The sequence below is a fragment of the Panthera pardus genome, unplaced genomic scaffold (genome assembly GCF_024362965.1).
Source record: "Panthera pardus isolate Hobbes unplaced genomic scaffold, ASM2436296v1 HiC_scaffold_27, whole genome shotgun sequence".
Taxonomy (NCBI): domain Eukaryota; kingdom Metazoa; phylum Chordata; class Mammalia; order Carnivora; family Felidae; genus Panthera; species Panthera pardus.
In genome coordinates this window covers 119,521,184-119,549,144 of record NW_026526843.1, presented here as the reverse complement: position 1 = coordinate 119,549,144, position 27,961 = coordinate 119,521,184, and the positions used below count along the sequence as shown (strand labels likewise).

Sequence of the window (27,961 nt, the reverse complement as noted above, 5' to 3'; positions counted from 1 at the left end):
CATGGGCTCTGCACTGACAGCAAGGAGCCCCTTGGGATTGTCTCTCTCTCCCCCTCTCCACCCCTCCCCTGCTTGCACTGTCTCTGTTTCCCTCAAAATAAATAAACTAATTAAAAAAAAAATTTTTCATAAAATAGAAATCATTTGTAACTCTTTTGTCTGGTAAAGAAGTATGATATAATAACCACCAGAAGAATTTCAAGCTAAAAACAGTAAAATGGTGTGGAGGTGCTATACTGGTAAACGGAAAAAAAGATTTCACAGAGAAGAAGCCGTTTAGACTTTCTGACTAGTGAATAGAAGCTTTTTCCTATTTGTACCTTTTTTTAAGAAAACACGGGCAAGATTGGATCTCGAATGAACAGTGACTGGTTGCGGAGGAAAGGATTAAAACGTGAGTATAACAGTGTTATCTTTAAACATCAGTATTCATAGAGCACTAGGATGGCCACTGACCTCTCCCGCGGGCACAGGGATAAAGCCGACAAAAGACCTGGGAAGACCCACACTGGCTTTGCCCCTGTGGCTTTAGAACATCCGTGTCGGTTCAGGGAAATCCTTACACGCCGTGAAACTCATTGTCCCCGGGTGGAAATGGAGGTCACGTGGCGCATTCAAAAACACCCTAATCTGTGCTACACGAGCTGAGCCGTCATGGTGGACCACTTCCCTCCAGATTTGGGGAACCCAGTCTCCTCTGTTCCCAGAAACCAGAAAGCTGGCCAAAGCCCTCAAAGCTCCCATTTACAGCCCCAAAGTTCTTTCTAGTCCTTGAGAATTAGTGTTCCGTCACTTGCTTTGCATATGCGCATATGAACCTACAAGAACAGAACACTGCCCCCCTCCTCCCAAAAAAGGCTCTTTTTGTGTCATTTTGTCATGGAAAAATACGCCCAAGAAAAAGCACAACTTCCAAGTGTGGCTTGATGGCGTTTCTGCTAGGTGAAAGGAACAGTGACACCACCCTCCAGGGCATCTAAATTGTGAAATATATCATATTGGCTTTTCCATTTCTCTTCCAATATTTGTAGGATTTCGAGTTTCACTTCTTCTTTGACCCTCATATTGGAGGATCCTCTTTGACCTCCTTTCTGTCTCTGTCTCTTGGTGGGCAATCTACTTAGGAGTTTCAAGATGAAATGTGTTTCTCAGAGGGACAAACACCACTCTGTGGTGAAAACGAGGACAGAAATAGATCCGAGGAAAACAAAGAACTATGTGCATTTCAGTGTCGTAAAGAGGAGCTTGTTCAGAGGTATTTGTTACATGGTCAAGGATGAGTGGCAAAACCTAAGGTATTTAGACTGAATTAAATGCACGTTAAAGATGCATCGGTTTATTTTTTTTCTAATTGATTTATTTGGGGGGGGGGACATAAGCGGGAGAATGGCAGAGAGAGAGGGAAAGAGGGAATCCCAAGCAGGCTCCACACTGTCAGTACACAGCCTGTTCGGGGTCTCAAACCCAGGAACCATGAAATGATGACCTGAGCCGAAATCAAGAATGAGACGCTTAACTGACTCAGCCACCCAGATGCCCCTACACAGGTTTTATTTTTAAAACTTATGGGTCAGGGGCGCCTGGGTGGCTCAGTTGGTTGAGCGACTGACTTCGGCTCAGGTCATGATCTCACTGTTTGTGAGTTCGAGCCCCGCATTGGACTCTGTGCTGACAGCTCAGAGGCTGGAGCCTGCTTTGGATTCTGTGTCTCCATCTCTCTCTGTCCCTCCCCTGCTCATGCTCTGTCTCTGTCTCAGAAATATTAAAAAAAATAATAAAAAAAATTTAAAAAAAAGTTATGGGTCAATTCATAAATATTTTAGAAGGAACAGTTTTAAATTATCAACATTATTGTGTAATAATTTACACAATATAAAATGGATGCAGGTTAATTAAATGTCAAGACCAATGACACGTGACAAGGAAAAAAATGTTGTTAATGTTACACTCACGGAACTGCCATGAAAATCTATCTGCCCACGGCCAAATCCAAGACCCAGGCATCCATGGATTTTGCTTTCTGCAACGTTACATTACATTGCCGTTTTCTACAGTTTCACATAAATAGAAGATACTATACTACTGTACATACTCTTTTGGTGCTTTATTCCTTAATTCGAGGATACTGTGCTTGAAATTCATCTATGGGAGTTATACATCTGTGTTCTCTTCTTGTTCACTGTTGAGTACTATTCCATCCTAGGCAATTTGTTTATCTGTTCTTCTATCAATGAAAGATAGGATTTCTGTTACTCTCTCAATGGAATGGAAGTAGTTAATGGCTGTTACAAATACAATGTTTACCAGAAAGCCTAATGACCAAAGTTCAGAAGATAGAAAAAAAAACTCTGATAAAAATATGGAAAGGACTCAGTTCCATAAGAAGACAAACAAATCGATGCTGATGACATGAACACAGCATCCAAGAAAGCTTGGGTCAGAAGATGTGTAATTCTACTCCTGTCTTTCACCACAATCTGTTCCCATCTGGCTAGTTAAAAGTGTTGCCCCACGCATGTTGAGGATCCCAACCCATGTGTTAAACTGTCTCCCGCTCTAGACTATCACACACACAAGCTGTGAGGAATCCAGTAATTTGGAAACTTTGGGACATAGAGTTTACAACTCTATGCTGTTCCTTAGATGTCAGACAAGCCTCACTGTCACTGATGTGACCGTGATGTGCAAGCATGATACCCATTTTATACATGAGTGGTTGTGTTTACAAGAAAGTTCAGACAACGTAGTCGTTGATTCATCTTTATTTTTCGTTTTGAAAATTCTTTCATTTAGGATTTTCCTACGGTCGTAAGAGCACATCATGTAGATCTATCCTGTTGAGTTTTTACCTGCACTAAATAATACTGTTAACTACAGACACGATGTTACAGAATTTATTTATCTTGAAAACCTGAATGTTTATACGTGTTGAACAGCACCTCCCTATGCGTTTCTCCCCAAGCCTCTGGCAACTTCCATTATACTTCCATGTTTCTACAAGTCTGACTAATTTAGATGCCTCATGGAGGCGGAACATTGCAGCCTTTGAATCTACCCTGTATTTAAGCACTGAATGTGTGTCTGGCCCCAGAAAATCACCACGAGGCTACAGAAGAAAAAGATACCTTCCTAATTACTGGGGACATGGAGATAATTCTATGATAAAGAAACAATTATGTATTCTTCCCTAAAACACAGTGATGATTCTAAGTAACTCTGTGAGTCCAAGAGGTAAAATCCCATACTCGATGAATGCGAAATTCCTGTGGTCACTTTAATGGTAATAGTAGTTGTGTGAGATTTACATCATAAATCAATTCATGATGCCTATTATTAACCTTTAGTGAGGAGGGATGAATACCTAAATTTTTTGGTGAGATTACAAGGATGCCAGCAGGTGACTGTCCTCAGAGATGGGATGAGTTTGGCCTTGGGGCTCAGTTTACTCAGTAAGGTTTGTGAACTCACTTCTCTTAAGCAAGAAATAATACTCTTGTTCCACTTGTGCAAATATCCTTAGGAGAAAGAACCTATGTACTCTTATTAGCTCATAGACACTTAAAATATCCAGGATTCACCCATGAAACTGAGTCACAAAAGCATAATCGTGTCCCTGAAGATGGTTGAACTGAATTATTGCAATGTCTGATCCCCAAAACCATTGACTCAAAACCATTGCTCTGACTTCTACGTCAAGAACGCATGAACTAGCTCCTGACAGACCTGTCTTCCCAGAGATCACAGCTATAATCTCTATTCTAAATGCAAAAAAAAAAAACCCAAACCCAACACATTAAGTAGTGAAGGATCTGGAGAGTGAACACAGCAAGGCGGGTTCAGGATGAGAGTCAACATGTGGAAGGAGGGACCATCAAAGGGTGAGGTTTCCCAGGTTTCAAAACTTCTAATCTGAGAGTACCAGGGGCAGCTAAAGCTCGGGTAGGATTGGAGGCTAGAGCCCAAAATATCCAAAATGCATGTAAAGGAAGGTGAACATGACAGAAAGAAAAGAAAGGGCTTGAATGGGATCTCCGTAAACACTGCATATGAGTGCTGCCCAGATCTGTGTCTGATGTCAGAACCACACACATCCAGAGCAAACACAAAATGCCCAGTTAAAGAGAAAACATGGGGAAAAGACTGGCAGCTGAGCCGTTACCTAGTAGCCCGAGCTCTTGATTTGAGCCCAAACACGTTAATTCCCTGAGAAAACAAAAACATCAACACTCTTTCAATGAATATAAGAGACACCAGAATCCTCACTTTACCACTCACAATGTCCAAGATAGAATCCCGAATCACTCAGTCTACCTACAGTCAGGAGGACGTGAGCCACTCCCAAGAATAAAAGAAACAAAAATATCAACAGAAATCAACCCCAAGTTGGTTAAAACCATCTTGGTTTTAAAGATGGATGGTTTAAAGATGGTTGGTTTAAAACCATCCATCTTGGTTTTAAAGTCCTTGGTTTTAAAGGCCTTAAAGCAACTGTTATCTTTATGCCTAATGACGTAACGAAAAATACGTTCATAACAAAAACAAGGTTGGTAAGTCTAAATGTAATGAACTAAATGTAAACTCTAGAATCAAGCTATACAACTTCTATACTGAAAATGCCTAAAAACTAAATAGAGCACAAGGGGGAGACAGTCAATAATTTGAAAACATATCAGCAGAAATTATCCAATTTTCAGATCAGAAAGAAAAAACTGTAAAGGAAGTCTTACAGAACAATCTCAAAAAAGTCTAATTTGGAGTCACCAGAGAGAAGGAGAGAGAAAAAGGTGGAAGCATTATTTGAATAAATTAGAAAATACTCAAAATGTTTTGAAAGACAAACAATTTACAGATTCAGGAAGCTCAGGAGAACTGACATAGGATAAATATGAAGAAAAACATGTCTAGGCACATCATAAACAAAATGCTAAAAGCCAAATGTAGAAGGAAAATCTTGAAAGCAGCCTGAGAAAAATGATACATGAGATCCAAAGGAACATCAATTCAAATGACTGTCACATGCTTGTGAAAAAAAGGAGACATGGGGATTGATGTATTTAAAGGGCTAAAATAAAATAAAAATCAACAGATAAATCTGGAACCTGTGAAAATACCTGTCAAAAATCAAAATGAAATAACAGTTTTAGATGGACCTTAAGGAAAAAGTTAAAGCTAAGAGAACCCAACATCTAAAGACCTACACTACAAAAAAAAAAAATACTAAAAAAATATCTTTAGTCTGAAGGGTAATGATGCCTAATGAAAACACAAGTCCCCAGAAAGAGACAAAGAACATGAGAAATAGTCAATATTGAGCTAAGCAAAGAAGACTACTTTTTTCTCTTGATTTCTTTAAAATATACGTTGGGTTTAAAGCAAATAATTACACTACTGGGGGCTACATCATACACATAGTTGTAATACAACACCCAGAGCATAAAGAATGATGGAGTGCTGGCAAATAGATATATGGAGTAGCAAAGTTTCTCCATTTTATGGGAAGTGATGAGATTAACTCTCATTAGACCATAAGCTCAACACATATATTAGAATTTCTAGATCCTTCACTAAAAAATGCAAAAGAGGAATATAAGAAAGACCAAAGATAAAAGAATATTCTAATTTTTTAATGTTTCTTTATTTTTGAGAGAGAGAGAGAGAGAGCAGGGGAGGGGCAGAGAGAGAGGGAGACACAGATTCCGAAGCAGGCTCCAGGCTTTGAGCTGTCAGCACAGCTCACCGAGCTCGAACTCACGAACTGTGAGATCATGACCTGAGCCAAAGTTGGATGCTCAACCGACTGAGCCACCCAGGCACCTCAAAAGAATATTCTAAAAGAAAATAAAATAATCGAGTAACCCAAAAAAGACAGAAGTGTAGCAACAGATGGCACAAACAGAATTGGAAGATGCAAACCCAAGCATATCAATAATTACACTAAATGTTAATGGACAAAACATTCCAATTAATACCAGAGATTATCAAAATGGATTTAAAAAAAAAAGCAAGACCCAATTATATGATGTTTAAAAGAGAGGCACTTTATTTTCTTAATTAATTAATTTTTTTATTTGGGATTAGTTGACACACAATGAGAAGCACTTTATTTTAAGTTTTTAATTTTTTAATGTTTGTTTTATTTTGAGAGAGAGAGAGAGAGAGAGAGAGCATGAGCAGGGGAGGGGCAGAGAGAGAGGGAGACACAGAATTGGAAGCAGGCTCCAGGCTCTGAGCTGTCAGCACAGAGCCCGACGTGGTGCTCAAACTCACACACCGTGAGATCATGACCTGAGCTGAAGTAAGACACCTAACTGACTGAGGCACCCAGGCGCCCCGAGAAGCACTTTAAATATAAAGCCACACATTGGTTAAACTGATGAGGAAAAGTACATCATTTAAATACTAAACAATTTTTAATGTAATTAAGTTTTAACATTAAAGCTATGTTTATTTCAGCTTAACTGGACTTCAAGATACAGAGCATTACCAGATGTGAGGAGGTAATTTGCCTATTGGTCAAAGATTCGATTAATCAGGAAAACAATTGTTTTTAAAGGCTTCTAGTACCAGAGAGCTTCAAAATACAGGAAAACCGAGTTAAATAAAGGGATAAAAAAATCCATAATATTGGCTGTTGGTGTTTTAAAACTTTCAGCATCATTTTCAAATAATACTTTGAGGAGATTATTCTGTTCTCTTATAGCTTCCCTTGGGGCCATTAGCAAATCTAGTTTTGTTTGAATACTTTGTATTTTACAGGAAATCTGATTGATTTACAGATCTTTTCTTGGTCCTTTGTAATCTGCAGTTTTCTCATGATTCTTCAAGGTGTGAATTTATTTTTGTTTATCCTGTTTAGAATTGTTCTCTGCATGTGATGCCTGAATACCTTTCATCAATTAAAAACTTTTCCATCCATTTTTTTTTCCATTTTACATATGGCCTCTTCTCTACTCTTCCTATTCTGTACTTTAGGGAACATGATGAATTGCAGTTGACAACAATTACAACATTCATAACAATAACACCGATTTAGTGCTCACTGTACAGAAGGTGATTTCAGGTGAATTAATGCATGCGATGTTCACAGCCACTCCATGCGATAGACACTGGTTTCCCCCCAATTCACACAGGAACACACCAAGACACAACACATCCTCTGTAATCAAAAGTTGCCAGGAATCAGAACCAACACCTGTAGGCGGGCATTTATTTTGTAAGCAGGAAGAGAAGAAGAAAAGACCGGAAGTCAAGAATTGAAAAGTAGTGTGGGACCACTTCCACTATCATGAACACCATCTGCTTCAGGCTGAAACGAAATGACTGATTGCAAAAATAAGTCATCTGGACTTAAGATCCCCAAGTAGAAGTTTCTACCACAACTACGTAAAAAGGATGCCATCCGTCCTACCATTTCTCACCATCTCCTAAGCGCCACGGATCCATAAGAATCTGCAGAAGGTTTCCTAGCTCTACCTTTCTGCTTGAACAATGACACAATTATATAAAGATATGACACAAGTTCTCTACTCCGGGGGCGCTGGTGTCCAGATCCATTTTTGCTTCGTCGAGCTCCCGGATGTGACTTGAAGAAAGAACTGAAGTCTGAGGGTTAAAAAAAATGGCGGAGGGCATAATTATTCATCCCACAAGGAAGGGAGGAATCAGCTGAGAGCTGCTTCCATGAAGTCTGTAACAGTGTGTTGGTGGTTGGTAACAAGTGGCCCCTTGCTGCTCACCAAGCCGTAGAGAGGATGTCATCTTCTTTGTCACAGCCACAAAAAGGGAAAGTCCCACAGCAGGGCTGCAGCCACGGTTTCCAAATGGTGTTGAACACAGAGAACTGCTGTGGGACAGGTGTGAGAGTCCGGCGATGCTCTTTTATGGCCGCCTCGATTTTCTTGACCACTGAGCCAAATAAGGCTTCATTGTCAGGGCTAAGAGGCCGGGCCTCAGAAGGGTCTCTTGAGATGTCAAAGAGCAGTGGAGGATCATGGTAGGTGACATCTCCAGAACATGAACATATTCCACTTCCATAGCAGGCATCAGCTCCGTCGGGGGAGAATTTGGGAGTCACGTAATGGACCTTCCACACCGTTGCACCTGGAAAACAGAGTTCCGTTGAAAGTGCCACAGTTGTTATCATTTTAGGACTCGTTCCATGGAAACCTATTTCTCAAATGCTTTCGCCAAAAATCAATCATCCTGTGCACAGAGTTACTTAGCAATTGTAGCATTTCCTCAACTGTGAGAACAACACATAACTTTGCTGCAAGTTTGAAAACTTTTTACCTTATCACAAGGGCATGTGGAAATAATAGTTATTACCTGGATGGCTGCTATAATTCCAGAAGTTGTGAGTCTGATCACTACTTTGCTCTGACTTGCCATAGGCAAAATGGAAAGTTTCCTTTTCTTTTTTCTTGTCTTGTTTTGTCTTGTCTTGTCTTGTCTGGTCTTGTCTTGTCTTGTCTTGTCTTTCCTTTCCTCTTGTCTTGTCTTGTCTTTTCTTTTCTTTTCTTTTCTTTTCTTTTATTCTTGTCTTTTTTTATTTAAAAAATTTGTTTAACATTTATTCAGTTTTGAGAGTGAGAGAGACAGAGCGTGAGCAGGGGAGGAGCAGAGAGAGAGGGAGACACAGAATCCGAAGCAGGATCCAGTATCTGAGCTATCAGCACAGAGCCTGATGCGGGGCTTGAACTCATGGACCACGAGATCATGACCTGAGCGGAAGTTGGATGCTTAATTGACTGAACAACCCAGGTACCTCTCTTTTCTTGTCTTGTCTTGTCTTGTCTTGTCTTGTCTTGTCTTTTCTTTTCTTTTCTTTTATTCTTGTCTTTTTTATTTAAAAAATTTGTTTAACATTTATTCAGTTTTGAGAGTGAGAGAGACAGAGCGTGAGCAGGGGAGGAGCAGAGAGAGAGGGAGACACAGAATCCGAAGCAGGATCCAGTATCTGAGCTATCAGCACAGAGCCTGATGCGGGGCTTGAACTCATGGACAACAAGATCATGACCTGAGAGGAAGTTGGATGCTTAATTGACTGAACAACCCAGGTACCTCTCTTTTCTTTTCTTTTCTTTTCTTTTCTCTTTTCTTATCTTTTCTCTTCTCTTCTCTTCTCTTCTCTTCTCTTCTCTTCTCTCTTCTCTTCTCTTCTTTTCTTTTCTTTTCTTTTTTCTTTTCTCTTTTCTTTTCTTTTCTTTTCTCTTTTCTTTTTTCTTTGCTCTTTTCTTTTCTTTTCTTTTCTTTTCTTTTCTTTTCTTTCTCCTCTTTTTATTTGAGAAAGAGCAAGAACATGAGTGGGGGGAGGGGTAGAGGGAGAGAGGAAATCTCAAACAGGCTCCATGCTCAGTGCAGAGCCTGATGTGGGGCTTGATCCCACAACCCAGAGATCATGACCTGTGCCAAAATCAAGAGCTGGACTCTCAACCAACTGTTCTGAAATTGACAAAGGTCATCTGGCAAGGTCAAACATTCTTTGTTCTATTCCTTCTCCATCTGTCTGTCTTTCTTTCTTTTATCTTTCATTCTTTCCTTTCTTTCTTCCTGTATCAGTGGTTGGCAGTTCTATTTCCAGAGATCGATTTTAGACAGAAAACATCATAAGCATTTCTCAGCGTCCGGTCAATGAAACTTTCATAGAAGTCTGTGAGTGAGGTTTTACAGAAAAGATATGCTTTCCTAATCAATCACCTGACTTTACCCTTCCCCCAGATGGTGTTGAACATTGTACCACCTCTGTGCTTCCAACTTCTGAAATCTTGATTATGAAAATATAAGTAAAATTCTATTTGTTTAACCCTCCATCATTAAGTTTAGGAAGTTTTGCTGTTGGCGGGGAGGGGCTGTTTTTCTTTCGTTACTCACCATTGAACATGTCCCTAAGTATAGAGAAGCTAGAAGAAAGAGGTTTTTGTCAGTTTGTTCTTGTTTTATGTGTGCGATTAGTCCACACTGACATGAAGAATGGATCACACCACAAGTGATAGGTCTCGTGGGAGAAAATTTTTTTCTTTTCTGCAGATTAAGTTAATTCCCATCACGTAAGGATTCTGGAACTTTATCCAACTGCCTTTGATAGAGCTTTTCCTACAGATGTAAGGAAATGAGTATCTTTTGTTAATTTACATTTGTTTTCATGAATCATCTAGCATGAATGTAAGGCAGAGACAGTTCATTGGAGGGGGACAGGACAGTCGTGTGGCTTACACTGCAGAGCTTACTCCTTGTTGCTAATTACTTCACTGTCCTTAGTTGTGAGCATTCATATTCTCTCTCTGTCTCTGGCATATTCGTGCACATGAGTTTACATACACCTGTAAAATCCTACCGCAGTACAATGGCCGCTTATAATTAACTTCCCCAAGGAAAAAGAACCTCAAACAGCTGGGTGCTGTTTGTACATGGTACAACTTCCCCCAAGAGGGAAAGGAAACGGGGCTGTGTTATTGTGTCCCCACACTCCTGCCATCTCCATACTTACAGTCCTTCTGATGCCACCTGGCTGTGTGCAGGTAGACCCCACAGTAGTGGAAGAGGAACTCATGGTCCGAGTGGGATACCCTGCCTTCCAGCAAGGGCATTAGATTCCGGCCATCAATCACTCTTTGGAGAGAAGGAGAAATGCAGAATGCGGTGAGAGGGGCACGGTTTTGTCACACATCTTAAGACAAGAGGAAGAGAAGGGGAAGGAGAAGGGGAAGGAGAAGGAGAGGAAGGGAAGGAGGAGGGGAAGGACAAAGATGAAGAGAAAGACGAAGAAGAAGAAGGAGAAGGTGGAGGAGGAGAAGAAGGAGATGGAGAAGAAGAAGAAGAAGAAGAAGAAGAAGAAGAAGAAGAAGAAGAAGAAAGGACTTTAAGCTTCACTACACATCTTCACCCATTATATACCAGTAACAACAACAACCACAAAAGAAAAAGGAGGAAATGTCACACAGTTTCCAAGACAGTGGGAGAGGTGAGTGGCTGGAGATACTATTCTGATACTTGGAAGACAGTATGAATGAGCGTCATGGATTAGAAAATTGAGCTCCTGACACTCATTTGATTCAAGAGCATCCCCCCCTCAGATGAGCAGATACCAGTCCCCACACACGGAATTAAACCACTAGAGCATGGACCACGTCTCTTCATCTTAAAGCCCATAGATAAGTACAGCCTCATTCATACGTTGACACAAATGCACTTGTATTCAGTCATTCACCTAATAAATATCTGCTTAATGTTCTGGACGATGTGGTGGATATAAAAGTGAATGAGAGTCCACCCCACCCATGAGGACAGCCAAGCCTGTGTCTGCATACGTGTAGGAGAGACAAAGTAGAACGTGTCCTAATCGGGAAACATCCATCCACCCACCACCCACTAAGGGGAGAAAGATGTCTGCCCATCTTAACGGAATATTGAAAATTAAGTGATATACCACACATACACATAGAACATTTTCTAACACATCCAAGTGCCTGTCAAATATATCTGCCAAGGTTAGGCGCAAATACCGTTTCCATACCTGTCCTGGGGCAATATCCCTCCACCTACATAAGACAGTGTCGGATAAATGTCCATTAGGCTTGTTGGTTCGTCAATCACTTTCCCAGCCTCCAGGACCGTCGGCCACCGGAATATTCCTGGGACACGAATGCCCCCCTCCCATCCGCCCATTCCTTTGCCACCTAAAACCAAAGATGAAAGCCAAGGGTGAATTCAAGTCGATCATATTTCTCCACTCAGTTGGAAATTACGTCTAGATGGAATGTTTTCTGTCACTTGCCAAATTCTTGTTTCCAAGCAGTTGAAACTCCACTTGTGAAGCAAGTGCTGATCTAATACAGTGCTATTATTTTGTGATGACAATGATTGCCATGGAGTTTCAATACTATGAGAAAAGAGAACATTCTGTAAGCTTTAAGAGAAAAAAAATGAGGTTCTCTGGGCTGGGTGAAAGGAAATTCTTCCAAAGTAGAACAAACATGAAACATTCATGGAACACCTTTTCCATGTATGTTACTCTGACGGTACAAATTACAAAGAAAACACAAGACAGTGTCTCTCTATGTAGAATTGGGGAAAACATTAAATGGGAAAACATTTAGGGTCCAAGATACTGGTCTTGTCAGTGTTCAAAACCCCCACCCCCACCCCCAGTCTACAGCACCATTCTTTATGGAAAACTTAACCAGTTCTCTGAACTGAATTTATGTTTGTTTTATATATGGATAAACAATGAACAAAAAAAGCAAACATAAACCCACCTTGACACATACATGGTCATATTTAATGGCCGGCAACTGTGTAAGGCAGCTACAACAAAATTAATTGTCTGCCCAAGACACCCAAATTTGTGTGCCAAATGGACTCAGCCCCTCCTGGTGAGCCGGACACTGGTTCCGAAGGTAAAACTGCTCGACAACAATTCAGCCATGTCTCTTTCAGAGGTATCAGAAGGTACTTTTCAGAGTGATGGTCTTGTGCACACACAACCCCCCCCACACACACACACACAAGCAATGTGAATATAATTTAATAGTGACATCTCACTTGATGGCACATATAGAGTGACTTACTTTTACTACATAACTTTTTCCCTAGGATTGTCACCAATTTAGTCTATGCTAATTAACAGTATGCCTACAGCAAGTTAACATGACCTGCCAGAAAAGGTGGATACTTTTAGGAGGTCACTTGTTGTCAGTTACAATGTATAATGTATCTGTCCTATCTATCTTCTATCTAATATCTATCAATCAACCGACTGATCAATCTATTGATCTGTCAATGTATCATCTACCCATATATCTTGTCTATCTATCTATCTATCTATCCATGCATTCAACCATCAATCCATCCAACCATCCATCCATCCATCCAACATCTATCTATCTATCTATCTATCTATCTATCTATCTATCTATCCATGCATCCAATCATCCATCCATCCATCCATCCATCCATCCATCCATCCATCCATCATATCTGTCTGTCTGTCTATCCATCCATTCATCCATCCATCTATCCATCCATCCATCCATCCATCCATCCAACATCTATCTATCTATCCATGCATCCAACCATCCATCCAACATCTATCTATCTATCCATGCATCCAACCATCCATCCAACCATCTATCTATCTATCTATCTATCTATCTATCTATCTATCCAACCATCAATCCATCCAACCATCCATCCATTCATCCATCCATCCATCCATCCATCCATCCATCCATCCATCCATCATATCTGTCTGTCTGTCTATCCATCCATTCATCCATCCATCTATCCATCCATCCATCTATCCATCCATCCATCGATCCAACATCTATCTATCCATCCATCCATCCATCAATCCAACATCTATCTATCTATCTATCCATGCATCCAACCATCCATCCATCCATCCATCCATCCATCCATCCAACATCTATCTATCTATCTATCTATCTATCTATCTATCCATGCATCCAACCATACATTCATCCATCCATCCATCCATCCATCCATCTATCCATCCATCATAAATGTCTATCTGTCTATCCATCCATTCATCCATCCATCTATCCATCCATCCATCCAACATCTATCTATCTATCCATCCATCCATCCATCCATCCATCCATGTATCTCTCCATATATCTATCAATCATCTACCTATCTATCCTAAATTGTTTCATAAAGTACAAGGAAATCCTAAAGCTCTGATTTTTGTAATGATGACAACTTGGACACGCTTTCACTTTGTTTTGATTGGGGTTCAGAGTGGTAGGAGAGGAGTAGCAAACACCAAGACTCTTCTTTTTGTTGGCCCCGCTTTGCAGATCTGTAAGGGCAGGCTCAGGAGAGCTACTGAATAACCCAGCATGGCACACATCAAAGACAGGCAAAAGAACTCCCTCAATGAGGAGGAAGGCCCCCGTGCTAGATCATTAATTCCTTTCCTCTTTGTTTCACAGTGTTTGAAGCCTACTGATAACATGATCAATTTTATCTCATTAAGACCTGAATTTAGGTACTCAAGTGAGTATTATTCTAGAGTAAGTCATTCTCAGCTAGAGAGGACTTTGGCCCTGGAGGACACTGGGTAATGTCTGGAGACGCGTTTGGTTGTCACTATTTTGCTGGGGAGAGGAGTGTTAAGGGTCCCTGGCATGTGCTGCGTGGGAACTAGAGACACTATTCAATGCCCTACAGGGTCCAGGTCGCCCCATCCCACAGTCATCAAGCTCCAAATGCCTAGACCGCAAGCCTGAGAGACCAGCTTTCCATAGTCACAGAGGCCCTGTGCATTTCCACTCAAGAGGCTTTCCTTACTTCAGGCACTTCTGTCTTAAATTCCCAGAAATAGCCCCCAAACTTGCATCTTTTCCCATCTAGTTTCACATGAGAGTATAACTCACACAAAGATCTCCAAACCGAGTTCGCAAATGAACACGCGTGCATGCAAAGCTAAGTAGACGCTACTCGGGCATTAAACTAAAACATGCGGATTCTCCGCACATCACCTTTGTAGACGCCGTTGGAGCCGCCCAGCTGGGCCCCGCCTTCCTGCACCTCCAGGCGACCCCCGTTGTCCGACGTGAAGTACACCAGCGTGTGATTGGACAGGCGCTCCCGGTCCAGGGCCTCCAGGATCCTACCTGGTGCAGGTGCGGACAGGAAGCTCTCAACTTTCAGTGTGACCACGGTCATCTCCATGAGGTGCTTATTATCAGGCACTTGTTAGCGTAACAGTGTAACTAAGGGTTATTTTATTGTATAGGTTGTAATAATATATAATAAATCACTGTTATATACTCTAGTACATGGGTAGCATATGTAAGGATACTAAGAGTGGATACATAAATATATGCTATATAGCATAGAATATATATGCTAAGTAGCATGTAACATAAAATTGGGCTTTATATATTTATAATTACTTATTACATATACTTGACATTATATGTAATATGTTATATATGTATATAAATATATATTCCATATAAATATATAATAAATAGTAAATTTATAATAGGAATAACTTATTATATAATAATAACTTATTATTATATGTATAATATATATTATAATATATATTATATAATAACTTATAATATAATAATAAATATATTTAATAAATATAAAAGATGCTTCAGATATCATAATATTTTAAATTATAATAAATTGTAATCCACAATATATACTATACGATAAACGTATTATCTGTATGTAAATATATGAAAATATAATTTATGTATTATAATCCTATATGCTTTTTATATTATAAAGTTCATCCAATGGTATATAATATATGATATATAAATATGAGGAAATATGTATAGCTATAAAAGTTATGATTTAAAATATATTAAAATGTTATATTAAGCATATAATATTTTATATAATGATATATTAGTAACTATACAATGTATATAATATATAATGTAAGTAACATATATATTAAAATATTGTATAATGTTTGATAACTATATATTATATGATAGTATTATATATTAGTTATTTATGTAATATTGATGGATAATGTTTTCTGTACTGTGCAATTTTATATACATTTAATATATCATTTAGTACACAATAAATGATTTTATATAACATATATTAAGTATAATATATGATATATCAAATAAAACATGTAATATAAGAAGTATGCTATATAATACCTTAAGAAATATATGTAATATATAATATACAGGAAAATATATTTATTTTAGAAATTATGTAATGATAGCACACACATTATATTCTATAAATACATTACGTATACACATAGAGTGTATGAGAACATATGAATACTATCATCGCTCAAAGATCAAACAGCCAAGACAAAAGTTTTAATAGGCAGTAAATATGAAGTCTGGCAGTTAGAAGAGCCTTACAATCACTAATACAAAAGAGATAACAGATGAAACACTGACATTTGCAGGAATAAATAAGCAAAGTCGTACCCTTGTGCCAGAGAGCAGCACTGTCCCCCCACCCCCCACCAGGATGTACTGTCCCCACGGCTCTCTGAAGGTGGCACCCGACCCGCAGGTCCTAAGCCTCCGACAACAATTAACATCTTCCCAGACTCAGCAAACATTGTGTGTTAAGTGTGGACACTCTCTTAAGACAAACGAGTGTTTGAAACAAACAGATGGAAAGCCACACTCCACAGGATGTTGACTTAATTTGTGATCCCAGCTGGACATCAGCCCTGGGCTTCTGTGGGTCACACAGGAGCCCCTTCCCCGGCCACATTCCTGTTCTACTCAAACATGTAAAGACAACGTGGCTAACTGCAAAGAAAACTCCTTGAAGCATAAACTCGTTAACCTTTCTGTTTCGTTGTTGAAAAGCGGTTTGTTTCTGAAGCCACATTGGCCTTTTTTTTTTTTTTATAGAAACCTTGTAGCTAGAAATCAATATATTTGAAAGCCCTGATTTTGTTTATTGTTTTTAATTTTTTTTAACGTTTATTTATTTTTGAGACAGAGAGAGACAGAGCATGAACGGGGGAGGGTCACAGAGAGGGAGACACAGAATCTGAAACAGGCTCCAGGCTCTGAGCTGTCGGCACAGAGCCCGACGCGGGCTTGAACTCACGGACCACGAGATCATGACCTGAGCCGAAGTCGGATGCTTCACCGACTGAGCCACCCAGGCGCCCCTGAAAGCCCTGCAGCTGGCTCTCGTGTTTAGCATACAAAGTAAATGACACCGATGCGAATGCTGCTATTTTTTGGAACTGTATCCATGTAAGCCTATGTGTATGCAAGGTGTAAAACGTAGAGATGTCTGTGTCCATATGTATGTGCAAATGGCAACAGCATAATCATAAATATAAGACAAAATATGAGGAAAGACTGCAAAAATACACCGTCTGAAATATTTTTTTAAGGTCAAGTTTGCTTGAATACAGAGTCTAAAATGTTCCCGAACCCTGGACATTTTAGGACATTCACTCTCTATGTCACTCTGTAACATTGTTATGGCTTCTTGAGAAAGTTAATAACTTACGAAATGATCTTAAGTTGTATCATCATATTGCCAACTAGACACACACACACACACACACACACACACACACAAGACGCCTCTCTGGTTTTTGACCTGCCGTTGTTTTTGGTGCGCTTTTCAAAAGCCTTGAAGGGAGGGGTGCTTGGGTGGCTCCCTCGGTGAAGCATCCAACTTTGGCTCAGGTCATGATCTCACCGTGCGTGGGTTTGAGCCCCACATAGGGGTCTGACAACTCAGAGCCTGGAGCCTGCTTCCCATTCTGTGTCTCCCTCTCTCTCGGCCCCTCCCCCGCTCACACTCCCTCTGTCTCTCTCAAAAATAAACATTAAAAAAAAAATCTGTTTTAATCCCTGAAGGGAAAAATACAGCAATGTATTTGGCAGGTGTCCTGCAGGGAAATGCTTACTCGGCATTTCTCCCACATACATCGGATGAGCCCCGGAACTAAATGCAATTGATAACGTTTACAAGGAACCTGTAACTCGGAGTTAACATAGACGGCAGAAGAAACTTAATTATCTGTTAGTGGCAAACTCTGCCCCTTCGGGTAAAACTGGTCTTGGACTTAAGATACAAGTGCCTTGTTTGCAAAGGAGATTATCCTGAAGGATAAAACACTTCAAGGAAATAAATCACAATGTTGCAATGACACTAAGTTATCAGCCTACAGCTTGGCTTTACTTGTAGCAACTTTCAATAAGTTTCAGTGTTTGTGTACATCTGCCAGGAAATTTAAAATATATATATATATTGTACTATGCACAGAGACATATATAAATCATGTATCCATACATATATGCACATTAATATTTGACTTGCATGGATAGATTTTATTAACATAATGATATACTGTTGATTCATAGATATTAAATACATCAAATGTATTAATATTGATAGATATTAAATAGATATTAAATAAATAGATATTCATAAATAATGACTATTAAATAGATATTAGATATTGAACACTTAAGTTAATTGCATAGTTGATTTAATATTCATAGGTACTAAATAAATAGATATTAATAGATATTAATAAATTAATAGATATTAATATTAATAAATATCGATATAAATTAATATTAATAAATATTAATAGATATTAAATAGATATTAATATTAACAGCTATTAAAGAGTAACAGATATTAATAGATATTAAATAAATATTAATGGATATATTATATATTAATAGATATATATTATATATTTAATAGATATTAAATATATAATTTAATATTAATAGATATTAAATAGATATTAAATACATTAAGTATAAAATTAATAGATATTAAATATAAATTGAATAGATACTAAATTAATGAATACTAAGTTAAATCAATATTAAGTTAAATAGATATGAAATAGGTATTAAATATAAATAGATATGGAATAAATATTAAATAGAAATTAATATTAAATGTTAATAGATATTAAATGAATATATACATATTCTATATGTAAGACTAACATTTTTGTATTTAAGGAACTTTGAATATATTTTAAAACACATTTCAAACTCTGTGAATATCAGTGTAGGCAGTCTGCACAGAATAGATTTCAAGCTTCAAGGAGAGGGGGAGAAAATTGTACTGTGTTTCAAAAGTACAATACCCTAGGGGCGCCAGCGTGGCTCAGGTGGTTAAGCATCCAACTTTGGCTCAGATCATGATCTCAAGGTTCATGAGTTCGGGCCCCGTGTCAGGCTCTGTGCTGACAGCTCAGAGCCTGGAGCCTGCTTCCGATTCTGGCTCTCCCTCTCTCTCTCCGCCCTTCCCCTGCTCACACCCTGTCTCTCTCTGTGTCTCAAAAATAAAATAAATACATAAATAAATGCAAAAAAAATCAAAATACCCTCCTTGTCTTTCATTCCATTTGTCTTATTCTGTGTATTGATCGTATAGCTTTGAATGGAATGGCTTGGGTTTAGAATTCCCTCCTACATTTCTAAGCACTTCTCGTAAAATGAACCAGTAAGAATTAGTTTATAACTAATAAGAATAACAGGTTATAAATAACGGGGAAGGACAGTATCCTTTAGTAACTTTACTAATTTCGTCTCTGTTTTCCAGACAGAAAACCCCATATTCGTCATCGTGACCGTTTTCTTGGGGGAATACTCACTGATTCTGCTGCACCTACGGCCAGATTTGAATTCGGTTCACGGGAGCAAACACTTCTCGGCGGCCCCAAGACATGCAAGGGCCCGCCCGTTCCCAGAAACCCCGTCTTCGTCAATACTCACCCACCATCCAGTCCATTTCTTCGACGTTGTCTCCATAGAGCCCGTATTTACTGTGCCCCACAAACTTCTCTTTGGTGATCAGTGGGGTGTGCACGTGCAGAAAAGACACGAAGAGGAGGAAGGGGCCGCGTTTATACCTAACGGGTGGAACATTAACTGAGTTATCGGCACAGACAAAGGCGTTTCCTTCACTTGGCTATGACGCTGCACAGGTGGAAAGGTCTTGCAACCGTGGATGGAGGTTGTGCGAGTGAGTATTCTGACAGTTCTTCACTCCCTCCTCGTCCTCCTCCTCTTTCTCCCCAGTTGCTGTCTGGAACATAGGCGTGATGGCTGGAGCTTTGGCATTAACTTTGAGCCATGAGGCTGCTGGCAGAGAATCACAGGTCGCAAGAGAGGATGCCAGTCCATGTTGTTTGTTGTGTTCTGCATTTTAACGTCACATGTAGCCATTTCAAATTGCCCCTTCACATACTCTTACAAGCGGGCATTATACAGGGTGAAGTGCATAGACACGGGGTGCGTTCTCCCCAGTACAGCCCTGGGGCTGAGTGAAAGCTGGGCTGAGTGACTACGTTCTGACCGCTGTGTTACGGCAAAGAACGAACGTGGGGGTCATGCAGGCATAGGAGTGAAGGAGGCTCCGTTGTCAGGGGTTAATCTCGTCTCCCATCTAGACCCCCATTCCCCATCTAGAAGGGAGCTTGTACCGAACATATAAAACCTGAGACGACGTATCTAGAAATTGAATCACGGCCCCATCTTTCACGGACAGGGAGGCATTTCCAGGCTGTTTCTGAGAAGAAGCAAATTCAGAAGCCGTCCCAAAGCTCGAATCCATTTAGACACCAATCCGTATCGAAGCAGTTTTGCATGAACAAGAGCGAGCGAAATATAGCTCTTGGCCATTTTGGTGTTTGAACTTGGCAGGAAATTTAACTCTCAATTTTATTATTATTATTTTTTTAATTTTTAAAGTTTAGTTTCAGAGAGAGAGAGAGAGAGCAGGGGAGGAGCAGAGAGAGAGAGAGAGAGAGAGAGAGAGAGAGAGAATCCCAAGCAGGCTCTGTGCTCTCAGTACAGAACCAGATGTGGGGCACAAACCCATCGACTGTGAGATCATGACCTGAGCCAAAGGCGGGGGGGCTCCCGCGACTGAGCCGCCCGGGCGCCCCTCAATCTTATTCTAAGGAGAGAGTCTGGTCCGTTGCAAACGTCACAGACACACGTGCGCACACGCACAGGCCCGTGTCCCCAAGACAAAGCCAACGTCTCTGCCGTGCAAACCAGAGCCCCAAGCAGGAAGTCCGGCCGGCAGGGGCCGCGTACCTGTCGATAAAGGCGAGGGCCTCCTTGAGCAGGAGGGAGGTTACCCGCCCCTCGCGCAAGGGCTGCTGGACGATGTCATGATTTCTCATCAGGATACAGTTCCACCGTCTCGTGAACCCGTAGCTGGAGTACCAGGCCACGAAGAAGAGGAAGGCCAGCAGGCCCAGGGCCAGGAGGACCTTCCAGGGCACGGGGAACCAGCGGGCGTATTTGGGGACGAGCAGCAGGACGGGCACGAGGCCGAGGACCGCCGTGGACATCCACAGCTTTATACGCAGCCAGCGGTGCAGCTCGGGGGTCCTGGACGCCTGGCAGTCGCTGAGCAACCCAAAGGGCAGCCCGTAGAAGTAGTCGAAGCCGTGGTTGAGCGGGTGGTAACAGTGGTCGTTCCGAGAGGCGCAGCTCAGGCCCTGGTGCCATTTGCCTGCAGGGGACACACCGCGTCACCGGGGCGCCAGGAACACCCGTCCGTCTGCAGAACGCATGGGTTCCCGTATTTCTCACCAACTCCGCAGCGGTCCCTACCACCCGCCCCTTGCGCACGAAAACAGGGCCACAGAAAACCGTCCGCGTGCTGCCGGGACGGGAGTCCCTGCTGGGGGCAGAGGCAACAATTAGTGGGCAGAGCACAGCCACCCTCTCCATCAGACCCTTCCCAGGGGTCTGGAAGGAGCCGGAAAGCCAGATCGCATGTGCTGGGTGTTTTCTGCCCTCCTCCGAGCTGCTCGTTGTAGGTTTGCCCGCACATGCTGTTATCTGACTCCTTTGTTCCATGCCCCCGAAAGGGAACCAGAATTCTACACAAAGATCTGGTCCAAGAGCCCTGAGTAAGGATCATAAGGGAGCCACGAGGAAAAGGACTCAGGTGATGGTCCCCATTCCTTTTATTGAGCACCTACTACATGGCTCACATATGCTCATTCATTTACGCACGTGATTGTACTTAACCCACTCCAGACCCCTTACTGCCAGGGAGACATTCACCCTCGTATTAACAGGCCTCAGGTCATGTTAATTAAAAACGACAGAGCTGAATGGGAACTCAGGTTTGGCCGTGTCCTAGAATATTCCTGAAAGATGGCGTACAAGATCTCCGTCCACACGGTGCCCATTGGGGTTCATTGAGGGATGGTTGCGCTACAGGTCACATACGGGGGAACCAGGGTCATTCTTTTTTTTTATTTGACTGCTTCAAGCGAGGGCAGCCGAGATCCTCGAAGAAGCCTGAAGAGACTGGGTACAGGGAGCAGGCGGCATCTTGTTGGCTCATCTCTTGGTGGGGGAAAAATGCACTGGATGGAAATTCCACGGAAAAAAAACTAGATGGGATGCTGTCACAGTGTCATGGGTCTCCCCAAGAGGGCGTAAGATATCAAACAACCCGTATAAACACATTTCCTAGCCCCAATTTCTTGTCTTTACCTTACTTTGTTGTAAGAGTACAGTATATACTTTGTTGTAAGAGTACAGTATATACTTTGTTGTAAGAGTACAGTATATACTTTGTTGTAAGAGTACAGTATACACTTTGTTGTAAGAGTACAATATATACTATCTACAACTTGGAAATATCTTCTCTTTAGCTTACTCTGTTGTAAGAACACAATATATACTATATATAACTTACAAATATGTGTTCATCAATTGTTTGTGTTATCGGTAAGGCTTCCGGTCAATAGCAACCTATTAGTAGTTAAGTTTGGTGCGGGGGATTGGAGGGGAGGGGAGTTAGAAGCTGTATGTGGATTATCAGCTGTGAGGGGGGGTTGGTGCCCGTAAGAGCCTCATCGTTCAAAGGTCAAACGTAGTAACTTGGTCAGCATTCGTGCTTTTGGTTGAACAGGACATATTTAAAAATGCACTCACTCAGGCGCCTGGGTGGCCCAGTGGGCTAAGCATCGGACTCCTGCCTTCGGCTCAGGTCATGATCTCACAGTTTGTGAGTTCGAGCCCTGTGTTGCACCCGGTGCAGACAGCGTGGAACCTGCTTGGGAATCTCTCTCTCTTTGTGTGTTCCTCCCCCCCCGCCAACTCTCTCTCTCTCTTTCTCCAAATAAATAAATAACCTTTCAAATAAAAAAATAAATAAGAAAGCACTCACTTCCCGGCTACTAATGATGTCATAAAACTAGCATCTCCCCCCCAACACACACACAGAATATCCCTTCTTAGGGATAGGAATCTACAAGCTGTCGTTCCTGCCGCTGACTCCCCCAATACCCTGCTCTGGACTCCGGAAAGGTCCTGAGTAATCGTGCATCCGACTCCTTCCCCGCGTGTCTCCTGCCACCCAGAAGGCAGCTGGCGTGCACCCAGCGGACGTCCCCCGGGAGGGCTGAGCCCCATGTGTCCACAGCCCGTACCTATGAGTCCCGTGCGATAGCCCCGATGTTGTAGCAGCTTGGCGAACGTGGTTTCGTTGGTGGGCAGACCGCCCGAGCCTCCAAGCCAGGTAAGGACGCGGTTCAGGTTGAAGGGAGACGCCATCCCTAAACTCACAGAAGCAGAGAGCAGCTGACGTACACAGGCCGCGTGGTGACACGAGAAACCCGGAATCTCACGTTAACTGTGCAGGACTGTTCAGTACAGACATGTGCCCCGAACATTGCGCAGGGCGTATCTGTGCTGAAAATTTATCCACTGATTGTTCGAGGTTCAAATGTAACTGTGCATGTGACTCTGGTGACGTCTCTCTCTGACCCTCCTGCTCTCTCTCTCTTTCAAAATCAATAAATAAACTTTAAAAAAAAAGGCTTTAAAAAAAAACGAGAGCCTTGATTTCTGCCAATCTCAGTGGTGAAAACATCTCATGAAGGTCCCCACTATTACTCTTATGAAGACGGGTGGACACTACATCCCTTTGTTCAAAATCTCGGTCTTGGCTTTATTTTCAGCCCGGCACCTTTCCTAAACTATTTTGCTGAAAGTTAGGGGTAAGAAACATTGGGAACTTCTCCATCATAAAAGGTGGGCTATGTTCTTGCTGAGTCCAAAACTTGGACAAGGAGCTGGGACACTGCTCGCCAAACCCGGCCACTGGGTGCGCACAGTGGGGCAGCCTGGGAGGCACTTGTCAAGACCCTCGGCTGTGTAAACTCTGCAGGTATAAAAACATGACCCCCATTTGCACGGAGATTCTTAATCCCATAAATGACCGATCTCGAGAATCCTTACGAGGAGGAACGAACAATAAATAAGAAGGAAGCACGAGAGAAAGACAAGACTGTTGAGTTCCTGCACCTGATCTGACGGGGTACCGGCCGGTCAGGAAGGCAGTCCTACTCGGGGTGCACACGGACGCAGCCGCCAGGTGCTGGGTGAGCCGCACGCCCTCACTCGCCAGGCGGTCGATATTCGGTGTGCTGCGGGCGGACAGACAGACGGATGCTTCAGCACCTGTGTTTCGCGTTCTCAGCAAAGCACGGGACATTCGAAGCCATCCACTCTGGCGTGAGTCCCACTGACTCTGTTCCCACCAAAACTTATAAAACACACGCTCTTTAACCTTCTATCCATCCACCTGCTGGGACGCATCGATGCCCAGAAGGAACACGAAAACAGAGTTTACAAGAATATGTCTCCAGGCACAAGTGCGCGTACAATTTAACTATTACCTCCCAGGGCGCATTGGCCTGTCCATGCAAAACTTAGCCCGTTTGGTTATATTATATTCCCAAAATGAAGGGGTAACTTGGATCACATTAAATTTTACTGTAATTCTTCTAGGAAAAGGTGAGTTAAAAAAAATAACCGAATTGTGACATTTTGGATGGTCCCTTGTTGCCCGCTTTGGTCGTCTGATGTTTTAAGGTCTCCAAAATCTTTCGGGAGAACAGTAGACTATAGGCTCTCCCATGACGAAAGCACGTCCCCAGTCTTGATGACGTACTACTGACACAACCGCACAGCGGTGTGATCGGGGAGGGTCTCAGATACGCCCAAAGAGCCTCAGCGTCGGTGTTGGGGACGATCTGTGTGTACCTCCCAGTACTTTGTGTGGAGAGAGTCACCGCCTGGTTGACAGTCACAAGAATCCCGGACAGTATCTGCCGTCGTAACCACGACTGGAGGAGGTGACTAGAGAACAGTGCTCGTGTGGCCCCAAATTGCCCTTAAGAAGACCAAAACCATGCTTAAAATACAGGACTGGTCCATGACCCACGTTGCAAGGACAAATAATATCAACGCGTGCTGTTGACGGCCACACGGGATGTGCTGTCTGTTATGGTGGCCCTGGGACGGGATGCTATATCCGTTATACCGCGGTCATATGTGGTAGGGACAGTCATGGGTGATAGGACTCCACAGATGTGAAATTTCCAGAAGAAACCAATCCTGAGAGACAGAAAGCAGATGGGCAACTAGCAGTCGAGGGACCAGGGCGTCACCATCTGGGGACGGGCGGCCTCCTTACCTCACTGTGTTATTGCCGTAGCAACAGACATCTCCCACCCCAAGGTCATCCGCCATCAGGAGCACAATATTGGGCCTCGAATTCCTCGTCACCAGCGCTGAGCTCAGGCCCCCAAACAGGCACCAGAGGTGCACGGACAGCCAGCAGGTCCTGGAGGCGTTTGGGGATGTGACAAACAGAGGACAGTCAACTGCGTCTGCCTATCGGGCAACTGAAAATATGAAACACCGTGACTCCTCACCCATTCCAACTACATCAAGGACCTGAGTGGGCTTGCTCAGAGGCCACAACTTTTGTGTTTTAAAGTCATGTGGGTTTTTTTTTTTAACATTTATTTATTTTTGAGACAGAGAGACAGACAGAGCGTGAGTGGGGGAGGGACAGAGAGAGAGGGAGACACAGAATCCGAAGCAGGCTCCAGGCTCCGAGCCGTCAGCACAGAGCCCGACACGGGGCTCGAACTCATGAACCGCGAGATCGTGACCTGGGCCGAAGTCGGACGCTCAACTACAGAGCCACCCAAGCATCCTAAAACTCATGTTTTGTGTTAACATACTCTCACGTTCAAATTAGTTTTATATGTCTGGTGATATTTAAATTCTTATCATGTTACACAGGGTTTTGTGATAGGAAACCCTCAAAGAAGACCAACAGTGCAGGAGCACGGGGGTGGCTCGGTCTATTGGGAGTCCCACTCTTGATTTCGGCTCAGGTCACGATCCCAGGGTCACAGGATCGAGCCCCACGTTGTGCTCAGTGCTGACAGTATGGAGCCTGCTTCAGATTCTCTCTCTCTCTCTGCCCCTCTCCCCCACACTCACTCATGCTCTCTCTCTCTCTCTCAAAATAAATAAACAAAACTTAAAAAAAAAAGACTTAATAGCGATTAACCATGAGTGCAAGGCCTAATAGTTTGATTGATTTAAATAAAAACTCAAAATGGAAAATCAGAGGCTAGCCACCAGCTAGTCAAGCCTTTTGCTTTTTTTTCTCAACGTTGACCTGTCCTTTTTAAAATATTAAAATATATATTTAAAATAGCATCGGGAATCCTTTTGACACCCGAAAGGGGAAATGTAACCTACTTCTATATCCTACTGAGCGTTAGGCCGTAGAATCACCCATTTGTCACTGCTGAATGGTACCCTATGGGCAGAAAAGCACAAACAGCCTTTGACCAAAATCCCCACAAGCTGAGATGAGGACCATTCTCCGGTGCAAGAAGCTGGTTCCCCAACCCCGGAGTTTCCATCTGACCCATTTTACCTCCTGTTCGTTCTACCTCAAAAAAGAATATCTTAAATCCACTGGCCTCCATCCATTTTCAGAGCAATCATGGCACACCAATCATGGTGTCTCTCACTCAGATATCCGAAGACTCTCCTGAATGGCCTGCCTGGCCCTTCCCGGTTTTGCCACTTGGGCTGCACCAAAATGCAGCCAAGCACAGCGACCCTATCAATATACAAAGCTGGTTGCTATGCTCCCTAGAGAATTCCAACGGCCTCCCATTGGGCCATGATTGACAAGCCTCAGCAAATGGTGCTCTGCTACTCTGTCATGGCTTCCTCTCTCTGCCCACCCCCCACCCCTCGCTCCTCCATGGACGTCCTTAAAATCCCTACAACAATCTGTGACTTTGGCCCTTCTACAACCCCCATCTCCATGCTGTCATCGTTAAGGTAGGCATTCCTCAGAAAAGCCACCCTGTAGGATGCCATCAACCCATAGCCCCCGGCACACCCCTCATGACCCTCATCACATGTCAAGCAGACGAAGCAGAGCTAACATCAGCCAGGGTGAACAACACTGGGACATCGAACCCTTCCGTCTGGATACAAAGGACAGTGACAGTTGGCGAGGTCGCATACTTACCACTTATGGAATGGCCACATCATGGCTGCAACAGCGATATCTCTCTCATGGGCAGACGAGCCCACCCGTGAACGCGGTCACCCCCTCGATTCTTTATACCTAATTGGAAACAAGTCGCGTTTGACCATAGAGAATGTGAGAAACACCATGCATGACCCAGTCATTCCTGGACACTTGTCATGGCAGACTCCCGACAAACGATGATCTGGCCACAAAAACCCTTCATTCCAGAGTCAGTAGAACAAATAAGTCATCAACCCACTGACTGACATTTTTCAGGGCACCTCAGGGGCTCAGTCGGTTGAGTGTGCAGCTTCAGCTCAGCTCGTGATCTCACCATTTGTGAGTTTGAGCCCCTTGTAGGGGTCACTGCAGTTAGCACAGAGCCTGCTTCCGATCCTCTGTCTCCCTCTCTCTTTGCCCCTCTCCCCACACGCACTCTCTCAAAAATAAATACACATTTTTTTTTTAAAAAAAAAGGAAAGAACATTTTTCTGCCCAAGGTGCCTAATCAATGCCTACCTTAAAAAGCACAGTGATCAACACCGTGAACCCGTGGCCGCATTGGCCAAACTCATTGAGGTTAAGAAGGCACGTTTAGCCACTGTAATTATGATGATTTTATAAGAGTCCAAAGACTGGTAGAGTCCTGTGTCCACCCCCCACCCCCCCCCCGCCAAAGACCCTCAGATGGCTCCAGGTGGGTGAGGTTTTGTAGGCTGATGGGCCACCCCCAAGGAAAATGATATATAATCGTGGTTAATGACCCCACCATAGAGTTTACAGGGTTTCCTCATCCCCAAGGCATTTCCACACACATGTTCCCATTGGCTCCTTAAAATATTTCACCCTGCTTGCCTTGAAGGGTTAATGACACTTTTGTTTTATGGGAGAAGGAGCTGCGGTGAGAGAGTTTTGAACACTTTCACGAAGGCCAGTGAATTGGAGAGGTCCCATTTGGATGGTCTCTGCCTCTCCATCGTGTGTGTGTGTGTGTGTGTGTGTGTGTGTGTGTGTGCAGTTCTCACCTTCTCATCTTAGACCTCCAGTGGCGATCTCAAGTGACACAGTTCTAGAAGCTGACTCTCCTGGGGCATTTGGT

General features: G+C 42.6%; 1 protein-coding gene across 1 annotated transcript; it reads right to left on the bottom strand.

Moving 5' to 3' along the window:
* Positions 1-7,169: 7,169 nt before the first annotated feature.
* Positions 7,170-26,943, bottom strand: ARSH (arylsulfatase family member H). The gene is made up of 10 exons (XM_019431193.2): positions 26,860-26,943; positions 24,985-25,134; positions 23,811-23,932; positions 22,934-23,059; positions 20,571-20,994; positions 19,242-19,378; positions 14,502-14,636; positions 11,513-11,675; positions 10,487-10,608; positions 7,170-8,100 (listed from the first exon to the last, which is right to left on the bottom strand). The coding sequence occupies exons 1-10, from the start codon at positions 26,880-26,882 to the stop codon at positions 7,733-7,735; spliced, it is 1,770 nt and encodes a 589-aa protein (XP_019286738.2). The 5' UTR covers positions 26,883-26,943; the 3' UTR covers positions 7,170-7,732.
* Positions 26,944-27,961: the final 1,018 nt, after the last annotated feature.